Raw genomic sequence first — 22516 nt, 5'->3', positions numbered from 1 at the left:
AGATGGGGAACACCACCACCTCCAAGCCACTCACCATCCTGACTTGGAAATATATCGGCCGTTCCTTCATTGTCGCTGGGTCAAACTCCTGGAACTCACTCCCTAACAGCACCGTGGGTGTACCTACAGCACAGGGACTGCAGCGGTTCAAGAAGGCGGCTCACCCACCACCTTCTCAAGGGGCAATTAGAGATGGGCAACAAATACTGGCCTAGCCAGTGACGCCCACATCCCCGCGAATGAACAAGCAGGAAAGAAACAAGAAGTTGACGTTTCGAGTCCAGGATGACCCTTCCTCAAAGCTGGTTCATTCAAGACCTCGGTAATCAGTCCTCACGATCATTCTGTCACTGCACCATTAGTACTTGGCACCATTATTCGCAATTAGAACATCTGCAGGGTTAATATCAGGCTTTACTGAGGGTGCACCATTTCCTACCACCAGAAAATTGCACTCCCAGTCAAAGCTCCAAGCTTACCCAGGTCAAGGGAGAGCGAGTGCTTCTGATTGACTCAATACATACGGTTCTCCCAAAACTGGGTCATGGTTCCCTTGCTGTACCATGAGCTCATTTTATCAGCATGTTAATCATTTTGGACCAAATGAATCAATTGCTGTGTTCTGCAGTTCAAGGCTTTAGCGTCTGGCCTTTGCTCTCTGGTGCTTCCTTATTGCTTGTCGACTATTTTCGTCGGTAGACATGGCAGGAAAGGAAAGCAAACAGAGATAAGGAGAGAGAGAGAGGGGAAAAAAATCCCGCTCATTCATTGGCGATGTTCGTCGGTGACGCGATTTAGAAACCCTGCTATTTATTGACAGGAAACGTAGCAAACAGCCTTATCACTAACCAGTCTATAAAACCTGAGAAGTCCCATCCAGGGCCCTCACTTAACCTGTCACGTTAGCTCTGGGAGGAGAGGATGTGCACGGGAAAATGCGCCAAGTGTATTGGGGCTTCCTTGTACCCCCTTGCCTTCTGCTGCATTGTAGCCAACATCATACTTTTCTTCCCCAGCTTCAGTGTGGAATATGTGGAGGACACCGACAAATTAACACCAGAGGTCCTGTATCTGGGTGGGATTCTTGGAGGCGGAATCTTGGTGAGAATTCCTTTTAGCCTCCAAACGGGGGCTTTTTTTTTAACTGCACCCACCCCTCTCCCTTTCTCCCCCTTTAAAATTATTATTTATTAACAGAGGCTTCCTGTTAATCTTAAAAAATCTTCTGGCAGTCGGTAAATGTAATGTTGTCGAAATGTCGTCCGTTAAAGCAGTGCCATGACCCTAAAGGGAGTGCGCCAGGGAGCAGGATAAATTGGGTGAGCTGCCTTTGTCAGGGGTTTGAGATGGAGGTTGCCAACTTGAGTTTCCATAAATTAAAAGGTTGATCTCCAGGATACCGCAGTGAGTAAACCCAGGAGAAAGAAATCACGTGGCATTTAAAAATACGTGGGTTTTTTTTTAAATTTCATTTTCATTTAGCACTTTTATTTATCCATTCATTACGGGGTGGAGGGTAGTGAAAAGGCTATTTGGCCGAGTGAGACGGTTGGAGGCAGAGGGACGTGTGTAACCTCCAGTCATCACCGGAGTTGGCAACCCAAGTTTGGGGGCGTTTCTGCTTGCGGTAGCCTGGAGTTAGAGGCGGAGGGGGGGGAGAGCAGGCGGGAAAATGAGTGGAGAAAGAATTGTATTTTCGAGCGGAGAGGAAATTTTGTAAGAACTCCCACGATCACGAGGTGTGCTTGAGGAATGGACAGTAAGTTTTATTTCAAAATTCCAAAGAGGAAATGAGACTCGATTGTGCTGGCTGATCTGTACCCGACTCCCAGCCGACAATGCCTCGATGTTAAAATTCCCATACTTTGTCTCGAAATCTCCCTGCGGCTTCACCCCTTCCCCCATCTCTGTAACCTCCTCCAGCCCCTACAACCCTCCGGGATCTCCGCGCTCCTCTAATTCTAGCCTCTTGCAGATCGCCGATTTTAATCGCTCCACCATCGGCGGCCGTGCCTTCAGCTGCCTGGGCCCCGAGCTCTGGAAATCCCTCCGTACGTCTCTCCCCCTCCCTACCTCACTTTCCTCCCTTAAGACGCTCCTTAAAACCCTATCTCTTTGGCCAAGCTTTTGGTCACCTGAGCTACATCCCCTTATATGGCCCAGTGTCATTTTTTTGCTTTATAATGTTCCCGTGAAGTGCCTTGGGACATTTTATTATATTAAGGGCACTATCTAAATATTTGTTGTTGACAGCCATTAAGCGTCTACTTAATGTTATGGCACAGCTGATGGTAAATGCTGAGTTGTTCAAATCCCACAGGGAAAATTGAAACAACTGCCACAACTTGTTTAGCAGTTTGTATAAATTTCCAGGTGTGTGCCTTGAATTCAGAAGTAATAAGACCACCAAGTCTTATAGGTTTTTTTTACAAAACTAGATTAAACATCTATTAACAAAAAAAATGATTGTTAAGCAGGACACATGTCTACAAATTACTATTATAACTTCTAAATCCCCTGCTTGATCTGACTCCCAGATACACTTTCATTAAGACAACAGTAAGACACACAGATTTTAAAAGACACAGGCAAAGAAACATGATACCCTGAACAATCCAATTCAAAGTGAGTTTTCTTAACTTCAGCACTTTATAGACAGCAGCTTGAGGCTTGGACGCTGAAGGTTTTTCATACTTGTGAGATCTTAAAATGTCTGCCTTTACACACAATCTTCTTTCCTTTATACATATTTTCCTCTTTGAATGCAAATTCCCATTGTTTCACTATGTCTTTGGACTTTACCTTTCTGATAATAAAAATCTCGCATAGTACTAAAGTTTTACAGTAATCTTTGGGAAAAATAAACACACTGCTTCTAAACTTCACCTGGCTAGGTGACATATTTCACTCCCTCTTTTGAAAACAATCTAGTCTTGTTTATTTAAAAATGCAAATGTTTAGCTACTTAACATTTCAAACCTAGCTCATCTTCTACCACATCAAGTCCTTCAGACCAGTTGTCTTTAATCCAAATAAGTCTCTCACACACACACACGTATAGACACAGATACCACTATTTTACAATATATTCCAATAATATTATGAAAATTATTATATCTTCCTGACATTAATTTAACTGATGCCCTGTGTCGGGTGATCTGCCACCTCTGGGGAGTGATATAATATTTCTACATGAATAAGTTAAGGAAAGTAGCTGAGTGACCCCCAGCCATTCACACACAGAGCCTCACGTACATGCACATTCACTCAAATTGGACACCTAGGAGTGTGGCTGGAGGGCGAATGGCTTTAGGGAGCTGAAGAGAAGATTCATGAGAAAATTGCATGCTTGTTGGGTCAAGAGATTATTTTCATACAGATGTGCATGCCCTACCCCTCAAATACACTCCTGTGGAAGCTTGTTCATTCTTTATCGTAAAGGGGATGGAGTTCTTTTTCATTCTTTCACAGGACGTGGTTGTCGCTGGCTAGGCCAGCATATTGCCCATCCCTAATTGCCCTTGAGAAGGTGGAGTGAGCTGCCTTCTTGAGCTACCGCAGTCCGTGTTGTGTTGGTACACCGACAGCGGGAAGGCGTTCCAGGATTTTGACCCAGCGGCAGTGAAGGTATAAAAGTAGGGAAGTCTTGTTACAACTGTACAAGGCGTTGGTGAGACCACACCCAGAAACCTGTATACAGTTTTGAGATCTCCTTATTTATGGAGGCAGTTCGGAAAAGGTTCACTAGGTTGATTCCTAGGGTTGTCTTATGAGGAAAGGTTGAACAGGTTGGGCCTATACTCATTGGAGTTTCGAAGAATGAGGGGTGATCTTATTGAAACATATAAGATCCTGAAGGGACTTGACAGTGAAGACTCATGAGGGAGTCTAGAACTAGGGAGCACATTTTCAAAATCAGGGATCTCCCATTAAGACAGAGATGAAGAGGATTTTTTTTCTCACAGAGGGTCGTTAATCTTTGGAGCAGTGGAGGCTGGGTCATTGAATATATTCAAGGCTGAGTTAGACAGATTTTTTAATCTGTAAGGGGGTCAAGGGTTACGAGGGGGGGTGGGGGGTGGGGGGTGCAGGCAGGAAAGTGGAGTTAAGGCCACTATCAGATCTAGAGTTGCCAACTCTGGTTGGATGTATTCCTGGAGATTTCATTACATGATCCCTTGACCAACTGCCCCACCTGGTCAAATAGCCTCGCCAGGATTATACGGATCAGGCACTAGGATCAATAAGTAATCATCAGCCAGTGAATAGACAGCGTTTTGGTGGCAATTACTCAAACTATAACAAATATTCTCTTTGGTTTCTTTGTTCTTTTACCACCTGAGAAGCCACCCTCAGAATATTACACGTTTCAATTAGATCACCTCTCATTCTGCTAAAGTCCAATGAGTATAGATCCAACCTGTTCAGCCTTTCCCCTTAAGACAATCTCTTCATCTCAGGAAACAACCTAGCGAAGCTTCTTTGAACCGGGAACCAGGAACTGCTGTTAACTTTATTAGCCAATTGGAGATTTGGCGGAATGCCAATCTAAATGCCAACAAAGAGTTTTGGATTAACTTTCGATTACTGTTGGGTAATTAATGCTTTGCATTGTCCTCATCAAGCTTATTGAGGCGCATTAGCAGAGGCAAATCCTTGCCCAGCCTCCACCCTGTTAACATCATCAGGCAGCCTTGACCCATAGGGTCATTACGACACAGAGAGGGGCCATATTGATCCACTCGAAATTGTCCCCACCAGCAGTGACTGACCTGTAGCCACCGATACTTCACCCAAGTGTTAAACAGCTCGAAACGCATTCTCCAGGTGCAGCCAAAGGTTAGAAAAGCAGAATCTTTGCCTTGGACTATCAGGGCCTCTCACAGTTAAAACTGAGCCAGAACAAAGGTTCCGCCATTACACATCTGAAATTTGAGTGATCTCTGGACGAAAGATGTTTTTCTGATATTAAGGGGAACAGATAGGGAGGAACTGGACGTCTAAGGCTGGGGACATGGAAATTAGAGCTTTTGGGAGTGAAATGAGGAAACTCTTCTACACATAAAATACAAGTTTCTTCCACATATGGCAATTGGTGTTGGATCAGTTGAGAAGAGGTTAGCAGGCAGGAAGTAGAAGTGGGAAGAAATGGGTCTTTTTTGGAGTGGCAGGCGGTGATTAGTGGTGTACCGCAGGGATCAGTGCTGGGCCCCAGCTATTCACAATGTATATCAATGATTTGGATGAGGGAACCAAACGTAATATTTCCAAGTTTGCTGACAACACGAAACTTGGTGGGAATGTGAGTGATGAGGAGGGGGGGTGGCGTTAAGACGTTTCAAGGCAATTTAGACAGGTTGAGTGAGTGGGAAAATACATGGCAGATGCAGTATAACGTGGATAAGTGTGAAGTTATCCACTTTGGTAGGAAAAACAGGATGGCAGAGTATTATTTAAATGGTGATAGATTGGGAAATGTTGATGTACAAAGGGACCTGGGTGTCCTTGTACACCAATCACTGAAAGCAAGCATGCAGGTGCAGGAAGCAGTTAAGGCAGCAAATGGTATGTTGGCCTTCATTGCGAGAGGACTTGAGCACAGGAGCAAGGATGTCTTACTGCAGCTGTATAGGGCCTTGGAGAGACCACACCTGGAGTATTGTGTGTAGTTTTGGTCTCCTTACCTAAGAGAGGATATACTTGTCATGGAGGGAGTACACCGAAGGTTCACCAGACTGATTCCTGGGATGGCAGGATTGTCGTGTGAGGAGAGATTGGGCCGACTAGGCCTGTAATCACTGGAGTTTAGAAGAATGAGAGGGGATTTCATTGAAACGTATAAAATTCTGACAGGGCTGGACAGACTGGATGCAGGGATGATGTTTCCTCGGGCTGGGGAGGGGGGGTCTAGAACAAGGGGTCACAGTCTCAGGATACGGGGTAAACCATTTAGGACTGAGATGAGGAGAAACTTCTTCACTCAGAAAGTGGTGAACCTGTGGAATTCTCTACCACGGAGGCTGTGGAGGCCAAGTCACTTAATATATTTAAGAAGGAAGTAGATAGATTTCTGGACTCTAAAGGTGTCAAGGGGTATGGGGAGAGCACAGGAGTACGGCGTTGAGATGAATGGCGGAGCAGGCTCGATGGGCCGAATGACCCACTCCTGCTCCTATTTTCTATGTTTCTATGTTAATTTCAAAACTGAGATTGATAGATTTTTGTTAATCAAAGGTTTTCAGGGATATGGGGCAAAGGCGGGAATGTGCAATTAGGTCACAATTCAGTTGTGATCTGATAGAACAGGCTCGAGGGGCTGAGTGTCCTCCTCCTGTTTCCACGTTTCATAGAGAAGCTGAGGTTGTCCTTCTTAAGGAAGCAAGGAAGGTTGAGGGGAGATTTAATAGCGGCGTTCAAAATCATGACCAGTTTTGATAGAGCAAATAAGGAGAAACTCTTTCTCACTGCCAGGAGGGTCGGTAACCAAAGGGACACAGGTTTAAGATAATTGGCAAAAGAACCAGAGGGGGAGATGAAGAGTTGCCTGTTTTTACACAGCGAGTTGCTGTGATCTGGAACCCGCTGCTTGAGAGGGCGACGGAAGCAGATTCAATGGGAAATTTCAAAAGGGGGATTTAGTAAATACTTGAAAAGGATGTGTTTGCAAGGCAATAGGGAAAAAAAGGCAGGGAGGGTGGGATTAATTGGATAGCTCTTACAGATAGCCAGCACAGGCTCCGTGGGCTGAATGGCCCTCCTGCTGTGCTGCACGATTCCATGACACCCATCCAGCAAAAAGCTTCTGAAAAAAATTGGTCCCGCGATTGTGCGTGGGACAAGCAAGATTTTTTTAGTTCATCTGTGTTAAAATATTAACATTCTTATCGCAAAAAACACATCAGTCAGTCATTGACAGCAGTAAATGCTGGTTTGCAGATTTGACCCTAAGATAGCAAACTGTTGATAAACAAGTTAGATGTGTATCTTTTCACAGTTTCTTACTCACTCCAGTGGTATTTTCACCAGGAAGAGGGAAATATTCTCATGAGTAGTGTTGTGCGACTTTTCCCAGCTATCAAGGCAAGATGATGTTGTTGCAAAGGTGATAACAAATAACAAGCCGGAGTAGGCCTCAAGCCTGTTCCACAATCCAACACGATCATGGCTCCACTTTCTCGCGCTAGCTCCATATTCCACACTTAGCGTCCAAACAAAACTATCGATTTCTTGGTCCCACAGTTCACTGGGAGTTGAAGACTAACAGCGGTCGAGATACCATCTCTTCATGGTCAACATTAACATGGACCAGTTCACGTCTTAACAAACTCTGAGCCAGTTGTCCCCAAAAAATCACATGATTGTTGCTGACAATTTGTGCCAAACATTCAAAATGTCACTTTAAAACACCGGAAAGGAAGTGGTCAAAATTACTCATCGACATGATTTGGCTGCCCCTTTAAAACCTTCGTCAAGTCTGATAAAATCTGACATGCTGGAAACAGTGACAGGCAATCATTAAAATCATAAAATAATAAAAAGCATTGCACAACTGTGAACACCTCAACGATCTTGTGGCACAGTGGGTAATGTCCCTGCCTCTAAGCTAAAAGCTCTGGGTCCGATTCCTACCCCAGGCTTTGGTGGGCAAGGAAGGCATATTTTTCATAATGTGGCCAAAACAGGTTGAGTATCAACCTATAAATTCTTCCAGTAAGCCTATAGCAGGCAGTAAGAGTGGGAGAGCCTCATGCTTGATGTGACCCTCAAGCTGTGGTGGCCTGTTCCAGGGAAAAAGCTAGCTAGGAAACAACATGTGTGCTTTGTCTGCCTCATGTGTTATTCAACACAGGAAAGCCTCTAAGCATAAAAATAACAATATGTTGTAAAATACAGATTTACTGAATAAAGCTGAAAGGTATTTTGTATTAAAGTTCATAGATCATATGTTTTCAGGTTGAGTTCGTCAAATCCTCAATCATTTGCATTCTATTCAAAGTAGAGGATTGGGCTGGCTCATAATCTATTCGTTCCATATCTTATTTTCTCCTTAATCCCATCGCACGCTTACTTTCCTGTGGAGAGAGAAACAGAGTTAACACGCCAGGCCAACGACTCTTTGTTCAGAGCTGAGGAAAAGTTAAAGATGGTTCAATTGAGGCATTCAAAAGGTGAATTAAACTTGTGTGATAAGGAAGAGTGTGCAGGGTTACGGGGAGAAAGCGTGGAAATGGCACCAGGTGAATCCTTTAAGCGGGTACAAAGGGGAAAAGAGGGGAGGAAAGAACAAAAGAGGAGGACTTTGATGGGATGGAAGGAAGGAGTGATTAAATGACAAAGGGGATGATGGTGCAAGGCAAAAACTGGGTGATAGATTCCCAACTTGGAGACCATTTTGGGGTACGAGGACCTAAAGTATCTCATCCATTTTTTAAGTGTTAACAATAAGGGTCAGAAGACTTAGAAGGGCACACCAAAGCATACTAGTTGCATTCCAGATAACCTGGGGCTGGAGGATAGAGTTGGACCCTAATCTTTAAGGGCGTTTAAGCTTTTATTTCCAGAGATGGGCATTACAAGCATGGTCCTCCAAACCCAACAATCATAGTTTCCGTCTGCTCCTACAAATAGGAGCACAAGTGAATCTCCAGTTGATGATCACCACCAAAATACAATAAAACACTTGGTGAATATCCAGTTAACAGAGCAGGGCCCAAATCTACCCTCACCCTAAAGTCCAACATGTCTATACCTGTAGGCTAGCAATGAAAGAGGGCTCTTGTTGGCGAGATCCACCCTGCAGAGGAGATGATCTTGCGCGAGAAGTTTTACTTATGAGACTGGAGCCGATAGGAACAGATAAGGTGAAGTAAGTGGAGATCCGATATGAGTATGCGAGATTATAAAAAGAATTTTACTAAGATAAACAAGGCACCAGTGTGGATCATGAAATAAAAACAGAAAATGCTGGAAAAACTCAGCAGGTCTGGCAGCATCTGTAGAGAGAGAAACAGAGTTAACGTTTTGAGTCCATGTGACTCTAGAGTCACATGGACTCGAAACGTTGTGGAGAGAGAAACAGGGTTAACTTTTCAAGTCCGGTTGACTCTAGAGTCAACTTCACATCTCCAGATGCTGCCAGACCTGCTGAGTTTTTCTAGCATTTTCTGTTTTATTTCAGATTTCCAGCATCCGCAGTGTTTTGCTTTTATACCAGTGTGGACCAGATGAATCAAATCTCTAATCCTCATCCTACGTAAAACAGAGAGAGGCTAAGGAGATTATTTTTCCGCAGAGGGTTGTTGGGAATATCCCACAGAAACAAGGGAGAAATGGAAAGTAAAAGGGAAATATATTTAAAAAGGAAAACATAATGGAAAGGATGTGGGAAATATAGATATGCAAAGACCTGTACTCCGCAAACAAAAGATACAAGCCTTGCACCATTTTTTAATTACCCGGGAGCTTGGGGAGCCTATAATTCTCCATTGCTTTCTCCCCGGAAACACCTTGGCCAATCAGAGTTGACTTTCCAACCAATCAACACCTTTTTCTCCTGAAGTATAAATTGTTGTGATCGTTTGAAATTTGGAATTCTTGCATTTGTCCTGATGAGGTGATGGCATAGTGGCATTGTTACTGGACTAGTAACCCAGAGAACCCAGGGTAATGCTCTGAGGACCTGGGTTCAAATCCTACCATGGCAGATGGTGGAATTTTAATTCAATGAAAACCTGGAATTAAAAAGTCTAATAGTGACCATGAAACCATTGTAAAAGCCCACCTTTAGGGAAGGAAATCTGCCCTCCTTACCTACATGTGACTCCAGACCCATAGCAATGCCGTTGGCTCTTAAATGCCCTCCCAACAAGAGGCAATTGGAGATGGGCAATAAATGCTGGCCTAGCCTGTGAATTAAAAAAAGCTTCAGCAACATGTCTCTCCTTTCATCAAGGTGTGGGAAATGTTCTAGGGAGCCACCACAGATATGATGAGGTCAAACTGCTCCTTTAGCGATTCTTTAGTCATTGTTTTCTTCAAGACGATCTTGAGTATTTTAACTGCCTTTTCTTAATCATTACTTCCAACAGATCTTGTTTCCAGCAATACACATCCATGCGACTGGTAATCGAGGATGCTGTGCAAACAGATGTGGGGTGAGTTGTTGTGGTTCCGGATTCTGTTGGTTGGAATGCCGTGCACAGTTCTGGTCGCCTGATTATAAAAAGGATATAGATGCAGTGGAGAAGGTGGGGGGGGGGGGGGGGGGGAAGGATTCCCAAGGATAATACCAGAACTGAGAAGAGATACTTATCAGGAGAGACTGAACAGGCCGGAGTTTTTATTCTCTGGAAAAGAGAAGGCCGATGGAGTGACCTGATAGAGGGCTTTAAAACTATGAATGGGTTCAACAGGGTAGATGTAGAGATGTTTCTACTTATGGAGGAAACCAGAACCAGGAGTCTATGAATATAAGTTCGTCACTAATAAATCAAATCGGGAATTCAGGAGAAACTTCTTTGCCCAGAGAGTGGCGAGGATGCTGTAAGTTTTTTTTTTCCGATATACCTTTCCTAGGGCTTTTAAAATTTGTTCTGAGTCCCGAAGAGGAAACAGATATTCAGACTGGGACAGAATTCTAATAAAATAATTTAAGATAAGGCAACTTAATCAGCTAAATCCTTAGATCTTTATGGTTCCAATGAGACTTAGGCCCACAGGGTAAACCCAGATAGTGAACTCAAAGGAGTTTATTTAAAGAGAAGCATAAATCAGTACAAAGTACAGTATGCTAAGAATTACACAACCAATTTAAGATTGTTAGCTGGGGTCACAACATAGTTCACGTACACTTGTTGGAAGCTACATATATTCATATACAGGGACCTCTCCTCTGCAGTCAAAAGGAATATGTCCAGGCATTGTACCTTTTCGGATTAAACAAAAGCTTGGGGGGCCAATAGTTCCCTGGTGCATTTGCCATGGCAACATCTGAACCAATCAGATCCAACCTGCCAACCAATCATGCAGTGTAAGTTGTTGTTCTCTTTGAAATTTGGCATTCTTGCATCTCTTCTGATGAGTGCAAGACAGAAAAACTTCATCAGCATGTTTCTTTTTTTCAGGAATAGTACAGAGTTATAACACAAAATTATCGAGTTTTAGGCCTTCAGACAGATCAAAGTTAATTTACTGCTTTCTATATGTATTGTAATAAAACACCTCAAAAATATAAGTATACTTATCACATTCGACAGTCTTTTTGTGACTTTCAGTGATTGATCAGGCCCTCAAAATCCCCTTCCTTCGTTCGAGCAGGTATGCCTGTCAGACCATGGCTAGCAAAGTTATTGATTAAAAACTGGAGTTTATATCGCCAACGAAAAAACAAGGTCCCTCCCTCTCCACTTGGTAAAGGAGTTCTTGCTGTTTCATAACTGGCTGACATACTCTTCAATTTAGCCGAAGTGGGTTTTGGCCTATGTATTAAATGTAATTAATCGCGATCACGGACTTTTTAATGCGTTCTTCTTAATCTGATTTTGAACACAACTTTTCTAGCATTCGTACAAACTTTAGTTTCGAGGATGGTCACTGTCCTTTTATCTCATTATTGATGCATTCTTTGCAGCCATTTTGTGTTTGCAGATTCTAACCTAAGGTGTGTAAGAAGGTTTTAGATTAATCTTTAACATAAAACGCTTTACCAAAAACACTTCTCATGTGAATCTGTGTGAGAGTTTGACGCCTGTCCTTAAAATAGAACTAATGATTATTGTTAATCCTTCAAACATATAACTGAAGCTTAAAGCTTAGCAAATAATCTGAAATAAAAAGAGAAAATGCTGGAAGAACTCAGCAGGTCTGTCGGCTGGACAGTCGGAGAGAGGAAACAGGATTAATGTTTCGAATATGGTTACTGGTATACATATCCTTTACTGGCAAAGTACGTGTAATTTGCTGAATTTGACAGAAGTTTATATCGTTTTTCAAAATTGCAGTATCTTTTTTAAAAGAAGATATTTGAAGGAGTTTTAGTTTCCCAGAGTGGTTTTGTTGCTGGACTAGTATGCCAGAGACCCAGGGTAATTCTCTGGGGACCCGGGTTCGAGTCCCGCCACAGAAGCTGATGGAATTGAATTCAATAAAAACCTGGAATTAAAAGATGACCATGAGACCATTGTTGTAAAAACCCACCTGGTTCACCAATGTCCTTTAGGGCCCCCTTACCCGGTCTGGCCTACATGTGACACCAGGCCCACAGCCAGGTGGTTGACTCTTAAATGCCCTCTGAACAAGGGCAATTAGGGATGGGCAATAAATGCTGGCCTGGACAGCGATGCCCACATCCCCGTGAATGTTGAATGAATGGAAAATAAAAACAGTTCGGACCAGTACTCTTATTTCCCAGTTTTTACTGATGTTCCATTTTAAGGTATACAAGACCAGTTCGGACCAGTACTCTTATTTCCCAGTTTTTACTGATGTTCCATTTTAAGGTATACAAGACCAGTTCGGACCATAACTCTTATTTCCCAGTTTTTACTGGTGTTCCATTTTAAGGTATGCAAGACCAGTTCAGACCAGTGCTCTTATTTCCCAGTTTTTACTGGTTTTTTTCCCCTTCTGGGTTAGCCAAGCCTTTTAAAAGAACTATTGATTTATCTAAAGTCTTCAATTAAAATTAATTGAGTTGAGCTATATTAGAGTTGATCTGTTGCAGGCTTGCCTAATTCTTGCCAGTATAACGATATATGAAATGGTTGCTCTCAGGAAACCACATGTTGCTTCTAAGATGGCTTCCTTTGGCCCTATTAGCTTATTCAGCAAGTTTAGTCAAAGAATGATTGTCTTTTTTTTACTAAAAATCACCATCTAAGCTCACTTACAATGTGGAACATGCTACTACAGGGGGGTAGGTGAGATGAATAACATAAAACCAGAAATCACAGAATCACAGAATCTCACAGTGCAGAAGAGGCCCTTCGGCCCATCGAGTCTGCACTGACACGTGAGAAACGCCTGACCTACCTACCTAACCCCATTTACCAGCACTTGGCCCATAGCCTTGAATGTTATGACATGCCAAGTGCTCATCCAGGTACTTTTTAAAGGATGTGAGGCTAACCCGCCTCCACCACCCTCCCAGGCAGCGCATTCCAGACCAAAATGTTAGGTTACACCTATCAGGAGGGAATGAACAAGCCGGGGCTCTTTTCCCTTCATTGGAAGGTCGGGGAGCAATCTAATAGAGGCATTTAAAATGATGAAAAGTTTTGATACGGTTGAAACAGAGATACCGGGCCGGATTTTCCACTCCCGCCCACTGCCGGGATCTTCCGGTCCCGTCGCAAGTCAATGGATTCCTGGCTGGGGCGCCGCCTCGCCCCACGGCGGGTTCCACCTGTAACAGGGCCGGAAAATCCCCGGCCCACGTTTCCTCTTGAGGGGAAGAGCAAAACCAGAGACCACGAATATCAGATAGTCGCTAATAAATCCAATAAGGAATTCAGAAGAAACTTCGGTCCCAGAGGTTAATGAGAATGTGAAACTCGCTACCAAAGAAAGTGGTTGAAGCGAATAGTCCAGATGCATTTAAGGGGATCTGGATAAACACACGAGGAGGAAAGGAATAGAAGAAATGCTGATGAGGTGAGATGAAGGGGAGTTGGGAGGAGGCTTCTGTGGAGCATAAACACCAGTTGGGTTGAATGGGACAGGCTCTTTCTGTGCTACATAATTCCCTATGTATTTTTATTAGTTAAATAACAAAATGCATAGAGTAAATACGTTCTATGTATTAACCATTAGCTGAATCCAAGAGGTGAGGTGAGAGTGACTGCCCTTGACATCAAGGCAGCATTTGACCTAGTGCAGCATCAAGGAGCCCTAGCAAAATTTAAGTTAATGGGAATCGAGGGAAGACTCTCTGCTGGTTGGAGTCATTCCTAGCACAAAGGAAGATGGGAAGATGGTTGTGGTGGTTGGAGGTCAGTCATCTCAGTTCCATGACGTCACTGCCGGAGTTCCTCAGGGTTAGTGTCCTTGGCTCAGCCATCTTCAGCTGCTTCATCAATGACCTTCCTTCCATCATAAGGTCAGAAATGGTGATGCTTACTGATGATTACACAATGTTCAGCACCATTCGTGACTCCTCAGATACTGAAACAGTCCATGTCCAAACGCAGCAAGACCAAGACAATGGTCTTGGGCTGATGTTATGATATAACCGATGTAAAGGCTGAGCTGCTCAAATCACAGAGGGAAACTTAAAACAACTGTCATGATCCATTTTTGCAATTTGTATGTTTCGAGATGCAGGCTTTGAATTCAGTAGTAATAAGACCACTGAGTCTCAAGGGTTTTCTTATATAAAACTAAATTAAACATTTATTAATTTAACAACAAATTAAACACATACACATGTCTACAAATTACTACCATAATAACTTTTAAACAAATCCCCAAATTAATGACTCCCAGGTAAATCTTCACCAAGGCAACAATAACCCATAGACTTTAAACACCAGGCAAAGCACATTTGACCTTACGAATTCGAGGTTCCTTGCAATTTGGTTCCTTTGCCGACACAGCTGTAGGGCTTACAGGCTGGTTAGATCTTAAATGCTTTACAGATACAAACTCCTTTTTGTTTATACCTAGCTTTTCCTTTGAATGTAAATTTTCCATTGTATCACCAGGCTTTTAACGTTACATCTCCTAACAATAATATTTTTATCCCGCTAATTTTATTAGTAATATAAACACATTGCTTGGTGTCCCCAAGCTAGGTGCAAGATTTTACTCCCACTCTTAAATGCTTTATTCAACAAATGCAAATTTACACTTTACCTTCTATCCTCCTTACATTTATCTAATTAACATCTCAAAACTACCATACATCAAAGCACCCAGGCTAATGGCTTTAATCCAATTAAGGCACACACACATACATACACCACAAAACTCTATTTAAAAAAATAATTTCCAATAATATTATAGACATTAATCTCTTCATGACAGTTGATATGTGGCAAGTAACATTTGTGCCACACAAGTGCCAGGCAATGACCATCTCCAACAAGAGAGAATCTAACATCTCCCCTTGATATTCAATGGCATTATCATTGCTGAATCGCCCATTACCAACTTCCTGAAACCAAACTGGACCAGCCATATAAATACTATGGCTACAAGAGCAGGTCAGAGGCTGGGAATCCTGTGGTGAGTAGCTCACCTCCTGATTCCCCAAAGCCTGTCTACCATCTACAAGGCACAAGTCAGGAGTGTGATGGAATACTCCCCACTTGCCTGGATGAGTGTGGCTCCCACAACACTCAAGAAGCTCGACACTATCCAGGACAAAGCAGCCTCCTTGATCAGTACCCCATCCACCACCTTAAAAATTGACTCTGTCCACCACTGATGCTCAGTGGCAGCGGTGCGTACCATCTACAAGATGCACTGCAGGAATTCACCAAGGGTGCTTTGACAGCACCTTCCAAAACCACGACCTCTACCACCTAAAAGGACAAGGGCAGTAGATGCATGGGAACTCTACCATGCAGCTGTTTGTTGATAGCATGTGGGGTGAATCGAATTGGCTGAAGGCTGGCACCTGAAATGCTGGGTGACCTCAGGAGGATACCAAGATGGATGGTCCACTTGGCACCTCTGGGCTGAAGGTGGTTGCAAATGCTTCAAGCCTTGTCAATTACTCACGGGGATGAAACTGATGAGGACTCCGAAATTCCCAACAACATCTCCCTCACCACAGTGGCTCTGACAGTATCGGCCCCCTGACCACCCTCTCCGCCTGTCACCCAGAGAGTGCAGACCATAGATCATGCCAGTGCCTGAGCGCTGTGCAAAAGAAACCTAGCCCTGCACTTTGGACACAGAATCAGGCCTGGGCAATCGGCTATATTAGAAATTGTTACTTGTCGAAAACAAACCTGGCTTCTGTAAACAGAGTTACCCCGCAAATTAAAATGTGAACAAAATGATGTACATTTATTCATAATGTGCATACACAGGTGAGCCTTTGCACTGAAATCTTCAATAACCTCTTGAATGTTCTAATAAACCTGTCTCCTCACAATCTTTCAGATGTTCCTCTCCATAATCTTTGCTGCTTTGGGAGTCGTGGGTTCAGGGTACTGCCTGGTTGTTTCGTCACTGGGCTTGGTGAATGGACCAGTATGTGATGATGGAACAGGGAATTGGACGAGACCTTTCATCACTGACTTAGAAGAGTTAGAGAAGAAGTAAGACTCGCAAACATATACATCTTGCCTTTGCCGGGCGGGGAATTCCAGACTCGCATTCCGACACTCCACGGTTGTTGTTTGCACTCAGCACGGTGTATGAGTTGGTGAAGCTCTGGAACCACTTAGTCACAAGGTTGTAGGTACAGTTCCCAGTCCAGGGGGGGTGCTGCACTGTTGGAGGATAAGAAGTCAAACCGAGGCCCCCATTGCCCTCTCAGGCGGGCACAATAAGATCCCACAACTATTATTTCGAAGAAGAGCAGTGGATTTTTCCCCCTCCCCACCCCCCCTACCTCCCCACTGTCTATAGTAGGCAGTAAGAGTGGGAGAGTCTCCTGGTCAGCCATGCTTGATGTGACCCTCAAGCTGTGGTGACTGGCCAGTAACCTGTTCCAGGGAAAAGCTAGTTATGGAAACAACATGTGTGCTTTGTCTGCCTCAAGTGTCATTCAACATTCAATATTTATCTCTCAATTAGCAATGCTTACAACCAAATTTGTTCATTATTGCATTCCAGTTTGTGGGAGCTTACTACTGACTGCTGTGCTCTCTCCATTATATCAACAGTGACTACACTTTAAATGCATTCATGGATTATAAAGCTTTTTGGGGCATTCTGAAGACATGGAAAGCACCGTATACGTGCATGTTTCTTTTATAAGATGATATTTTATCCAGAAACTGAACTGGACTAGCCATATCAATACTTTGGCTACAAGAGCAGGTCAGAGGCTAGGAATCCTGCAACGAGTAACTCACCTCCTGACCCCCCAAAGTCTGTCCACCATCTACAAGGCACAAGTCATGAGTGTGATGGAATAGTCCCCACTTGCTTGGATGAGTGCAGCTCCCACAGCATTCAAGAAGCTGGACACCATCCAGAACAAAGCAGCCCCGCTTGATTGGCACCACATCCACAAACTTTCACTCCCTCCATCACCGACGCACAGTAGCAGCAGTGTGTACCATCTACAAGATGCACTGCAGGAATTAACCAAGGCTCCTTCGACAACACCTTCCAAACCCATGACCACCACCATCTAGAAGGACAAGGGCAGGTGATACACGGGAATACCACCACCTGAAAATTCCCCTCCAAGTCACTCACCATCCTGACTTGGAAATATATCGGCCGTTCCTTCACTGTCGCTGGGTCAAAATCCTGGAAATCCCTCCCTAACAGCACTGTGGATATACCTACACCTCATGAACTGCAGCAGTTCAAGAAGGCAGCTCACCACCACCTTCTCAAGGGCAACTAGGGATGGGCAATAAATGCTGGCCTAGCCAGCGAATCCCACATCCCATGAATGAATAAGTTAAAAAAAATTTGATATGACATTATGATATTTTTATAGGAGTGTATATTGATGATTATTAACAGAAATACTCAGCAGGTCAGGCAGCCTCTGTGGTCGATGACCTCCTGTCAGTAGTTCTGGGAGTCCTTAAGGGGAATCTATAAGGAAAGGCCATAAATATAGCATAGTCACTAATAAATCCAATAGGAGCTTCAGGAGAAACTTCCTTACTAAGGTAAGGCAAGAGTAGTGTTACAGCGGAGACAAAACAGGATAGGGTGGGATGAGCAGGGGTAGAATCAGAGAATCACAGAAAGGTAACGGCACAGACAGAGGCCACATGGCCCATCCTGTCTGCTCTGGCCAGAAAACGAGCCACCCAGCCTAATCCCACTTTCCAGCGTTTGGTCCATAGCCCCGCAGGTTACGGCACCTGAGTTGCAGATCCAGACACCTTTTAAATGAGTTGAGGGTTTCTGCCTCTACTGGCCTTTCAGGCAGTGAGTTCCAGACCCCCACAACCCTCTGGGTGAAAAAAATTTTCCTCATCTCCCCTCGAATCTTTCTACCAATCACTTTAAATCTGTGCTCCCCAGCCACTGACTAAAGTAAACAGGCCCTTCCCATCCACTCTATCCAGGCCCCTCGCAATTTTGTCCATCTCAATCAAATCTCCCCTCAGCCTCCTCTGTTCCAAGGAGAACAACCCCCAACCTATCCGATCTTTAGGGGCAAGGACTAGCTGAAGAGAGGGAGGCATGATGAGGAGGGAGAAGGGGAGGAGAGAGAAGGAAAGATCAGGAGAAAGCCAAGCCTGGGTCAATGTTGAGGGTCAAAGCCAAGTCAAAGGTATGTCTGCATTTATTAAAGCATAGCTAAGCTATTCCACTTTGACAGAAGTGCCCGGGGTGTTGACAATAATTGATCGAATATTCCTTTTCCCTATTTACCCGAATGGAGCTTGCTATCCCTTGAGGTGAATCACATGGATGTGTTTAAGGGGAAACTAGATAAACACATGAGGGAGAAAGGAATAGAAGGTTATGTTGATAGGATGAGATAAAGAGGGGGTGGGAGGAGGCTCGTGTGGAGCATAAACACCAGCACAAACCTGTTGAGCTAAATATGATGTAACATAATGTATTGTTCTCGTTTTCTGCACCCTTTAGACGATCACATCACTTGCTTTAACTTTTCAATTTCCACTAATTTCCTGCAAGGGAGCATTTCCTAACATTATCTCATGTGCAGTTTCACCATCAGTGAGAAAAATTATCTCTTCCATCAAGAAATGTGGGACGAGTGCAAGCAGCCGAAAGACGTGGTCCTCTTCAATGTGGTCCTCTTCGCCGTGCTGATAGGCTGCAGCCTCATTGAGCTGGTGCTGTGTCTGCTTCAGATGATCAATGGTCTCTTTGGGTGCCTCTGTGGGACTTGTGGGAAAAGGAGAACGGTGAGTCCTAGGTTTTAACATCGGCGTTTCTGCATTGACCGGGGAGCAGGCGCCTATTGGGCTGATGTGGTGGGTCACTCCAGGCGCACACCTGGTGCCTGGCTGGTTCACACCAGCGTACGGCAGCCTTGCTTCTTGAACAGGTCCGTGGGGGCACGTGAAGTTGATGGGGGGATGTTTTAAGTTGGACCACACCTGGAGTACTGTGCTTGGTAGGGCATCTTGTAGTGGAACGTGCTGCTGCCACTGTGCGTCGGTGTGGAGAGGGAGAAAGGGTGGGGTGAAATGAAGAGGATCGTGTGGAGCTAAATACAATGCAACATAATGCATTGTTCTTGCTCCCGCCTCCCCTTCTCCCTCCTCTCCATGCCTCCCTCTCTTCAGCTAGTCCTCCCTCCTAAAGATCGGATAGGTTGGGGGTTGTTCTCCTTGGAACAGAGGAGGCTGAGGAGAGATTTGATTGAGATGTACAAAACTGTGAGGGGCCTGGATAGAGTGGATGGGAAGGTTCAGTAGAGAGGTTCAGTGACTAGCTGGCTTAGATTTAAAGTGATTTGTAGAAAGATTAGAGGGGAGATGAGGAAACATTTTCCTAAGTTCACTTGGGAAGGATATATTCGTCTTGGGGAGAGTGCAGCACAGATTTACCAGAATGATACCTGAATTCCAAGGTTAAATTATGAGGACAGGTTACATAAGCTAGTATCTTTTCCCTTGCAATTTAGAAGATTAAGGGATGAATTAATCAAAGAATTATCAAGAATACTGATAGATAGAAAATATTTCCACTGGTTGGGGAGTCTAGGTCTAAGGAACTTAGCCTAAAAAATAGAGGCAGACCTTTCAGGAGTGAAATGGGGAAACACTGCTACAAGCAAAGGGTGATAGAAGTTTGGAACTCTCTTCCACAAGTGACAATTGATGCTGGATCAATTGTTGATTTTAAAATGGATAGATTTTTTGTTATCCAAAGGTTTTAAGGGACATGGTGCAAAGATGGGTCTATGGAGTTAGGTCACAGGTCAGCCATGATCTCATTGAATGGCAGTACAGGCTCAGGGGTCTGAGTGACCTCTGCCTGTCGCAAACAAATCTGGAAAAAAAATCTCATTAAGGGCATTGAAAACATTGTGGGGTTTGAACGCTTTCATTTATTAGTTATGACAATGTATCTAATAGCCATGGTTAATCTAGTTGGATAGCAAAGAGCTTGCTCCTTTTCCAATTGGCTGTGGGATGGCACTGTGCCTGGAGGATGCACCAATGGCAGGCTTGAAGTGGAAAGTCATGTGATGACACCTCCGCAACAACGCCCAATTCGAGTTGGCAACCTTAAATCGGCATGTGGTTTATCCAATCAGCGTCAGTATGGAGATGACCGTGCCCTTTACTACACAGTTTCATTGAAATATCTTCTGTTCATATGTTCATGGAACACTGCACCCATTTCTGGGCACCGCACTTTAGGAAGGGTGTAGAGGCATTAGAGAGAGTGCAGATTCACAAGAATGGTTCCAAGGATAAGGAACTTCAGTTATGTGGATGGAAACATAGGCCCATTCGGCCCATCGAGCCTGCTCCGCTGTAGTAGATCGTAGATGATCATCTACCTCGATGCCATTTTTCCCACTATCTCCATATCCCTTGATGTCATTAGCATCCAGAAATCTATCAATTTCTGTCTTGAACACGTTCAGTGATTGAGCTTCCACAGCCCTCTGGGGTAAAGAATTCCAAAGTATTCACCACCCTCTGAGTGAAGAAATTCCTCCTCATCTTAGTCTTAAATGGCCTATCCCTTATTCTGAGACTGTGTCCCCTGGTTCTAGACTCACCAGCCAGGGGACACATCCTGACCACACCTACCCTGTCATGCCTTGTAAGAATTTGTAGGTTTCAATAAGATCACATCTCATTCTTTGAAACTCTAGAGCATACAGGCCCAGTCTCCTCACTCTCACTTCATAAGACAATCCCGCCATCCCAGGGATGAGTCTGGTGAACCCCCGTTCACTCCCTCTATGACAAGTATATCATTCCTTAGATAAGGAGACCAAAACTGTACACAGTACTCCAGATGCAGTCTCACCAATGCTCTATACAATTTCAGCAAGACATCTTAACTCCTGGACTCAAATCTCCTTGTGATGAAGGCCAACATACCATTTGCCTTCCTAAGTGCTTGCTGCACCTGCGTGCTAGCTTTTAATGACTCATGAACAAAGACACCCAGGTCCCTTTGGACATCAACTCTTTCCAACCTCTCACCATTTAAGAAGCACCCTGCCTTTCAGTTTTTTTCCTACCAAACTGGATAACTTCACATTTATTCACATTATATTCCATCGACCATGTTCTTGCCCATTCACTTAGCCTGTCCAAATCCCCTTGCATCCTCCTTACAACTTACATTCCAACCTAGTTTTGCATCATCAGCAAATTTGGAAATATTTCATTTGGTCCCCACATTCAAATCATCGCTTGGTGAACAGATTGGAGAAGTTGGGACTGTTTTCCTTGGAGAAGAGAAGGCCGACAGCAGATTTGATAGAGATGTTCAAAATCATGAGGGGTCTGGGCACAGTAAATAGGGAGAAGCAGTTCCCATTGGTGGAAGGTTCAAGAACCAGGGGGCACAGATTTAAGGTGATTGGCAAAGGGAAGCAATGGGGAGAAACTTATTCACACAGGGAGTGGTTAGAATCTGGAGAGCACTGCCTGAGAGTTTGGTGGAGGCAGATTTTAACTGTGGCTTTCAAAAGGGAATTGTATCATTATGTGAAGAGGATATAAAGTTCAGGGCTAAGTAGGGGAGTGGGACTAGGTGAATTGTCCTTGCAGAGAGCCAGCGTAGATGGGCTGAATGGCCTCATTCTCTGTTGTAATCATTCTACCATTCTAATCTATTTACAGAACACCGTGTAACACAAGCCGAGTCAAAAAAGCCGTGCACTGTTTTGCCGCCGATAAAAGTCATGAAGTCAAATCACACAGAATTTCTTGCAAGAGAAATAATTTATCTTCGTCTTAAACATGGTTTCCCCAAGCGAGCAGTTCCAGATTTCCTTCGCTGCCAAGGTTCTTACAAGTCCCCTCCTTCCCTGCACAGCCCTGTTCTTAATGTACCGTGATTCCTATTTGTGCAAACTGCCGAAAAATGCTTAAAATAATGGAGCAATCGATAATAAAGCAAGGATCCTGATGTTTGGCTGAGGTCTTGAATTTGCGTGACTTTATTTCCCATTCAGGCTGGGGTTTTCCGGCCTTGTCGTAGGGGGTTCCCGCCCATGGGAGATTCGACAGCCCAGCCGAAAGTCCATTTGCGGCGGGACTGGAGGGTCCCAGCGACGGGCAGGGCTGGAAAATCCCCACCCCTTAGCCTTTGGTGAAGGATATTAGTCCTGGCTCAGAATACGTAGTCGCTAAAATACATAGTCGCTAGCCTCACCTACTCCCAAATCAGGCCCAGCACTAATTGTGGGCCGTCGGTTCAA

At 44.1% G+C, this 22516-nt stretch overlaps 1 protein-coding gene across 1 annotated transcript; it reads left to right on the top strand.

Annotated features, from left to right (window-relative positions):
• Positions 1–831: 831 nt before the first annotated feature.
• On the top strand, positions 832–22235 carry tm4sf21b (transmembrane 4 L six family member 21b). The gene is made up of 5 exons (XM_078533843.1): positions 832–1101; positions 10089–10154; positions 16108–16265; positions 18821–19022; positions 21936–22235. The coding sequence occupies exons 1-5, from the start codon at positions 922–924 to the stop codon at positions 21945–21947; spliced, it is 618 nt and encodes a 205-aa protein (XP_078389969.1). The 5' UTR covers positions 832–921; the 3' UTR covers positions 21948–22235.
• Positions 22236–22516: the final 281 nt, after the last annotated feature.

Source organism: Cetorhinus maximus, chromosome 34 (genome assembly GCF_964194155.1).
Source record: "Cetorhinus maximus chromosome 34, sCetMax3.hap1.1, whole genome shotgun sequence".
Taxonomy (NCBI): domain Eukaryota; kingdom Metazoa; phylum Chordata; class Chondrichthyes; order Lamniformes; family Cetorhinidae; genus Cetorhinus; species Cetorhinus maximus.
Note: the sequence above shows the minus strand (reverse complement) of the source record. Positions and strands in the feature narration are given on the sequence as shown.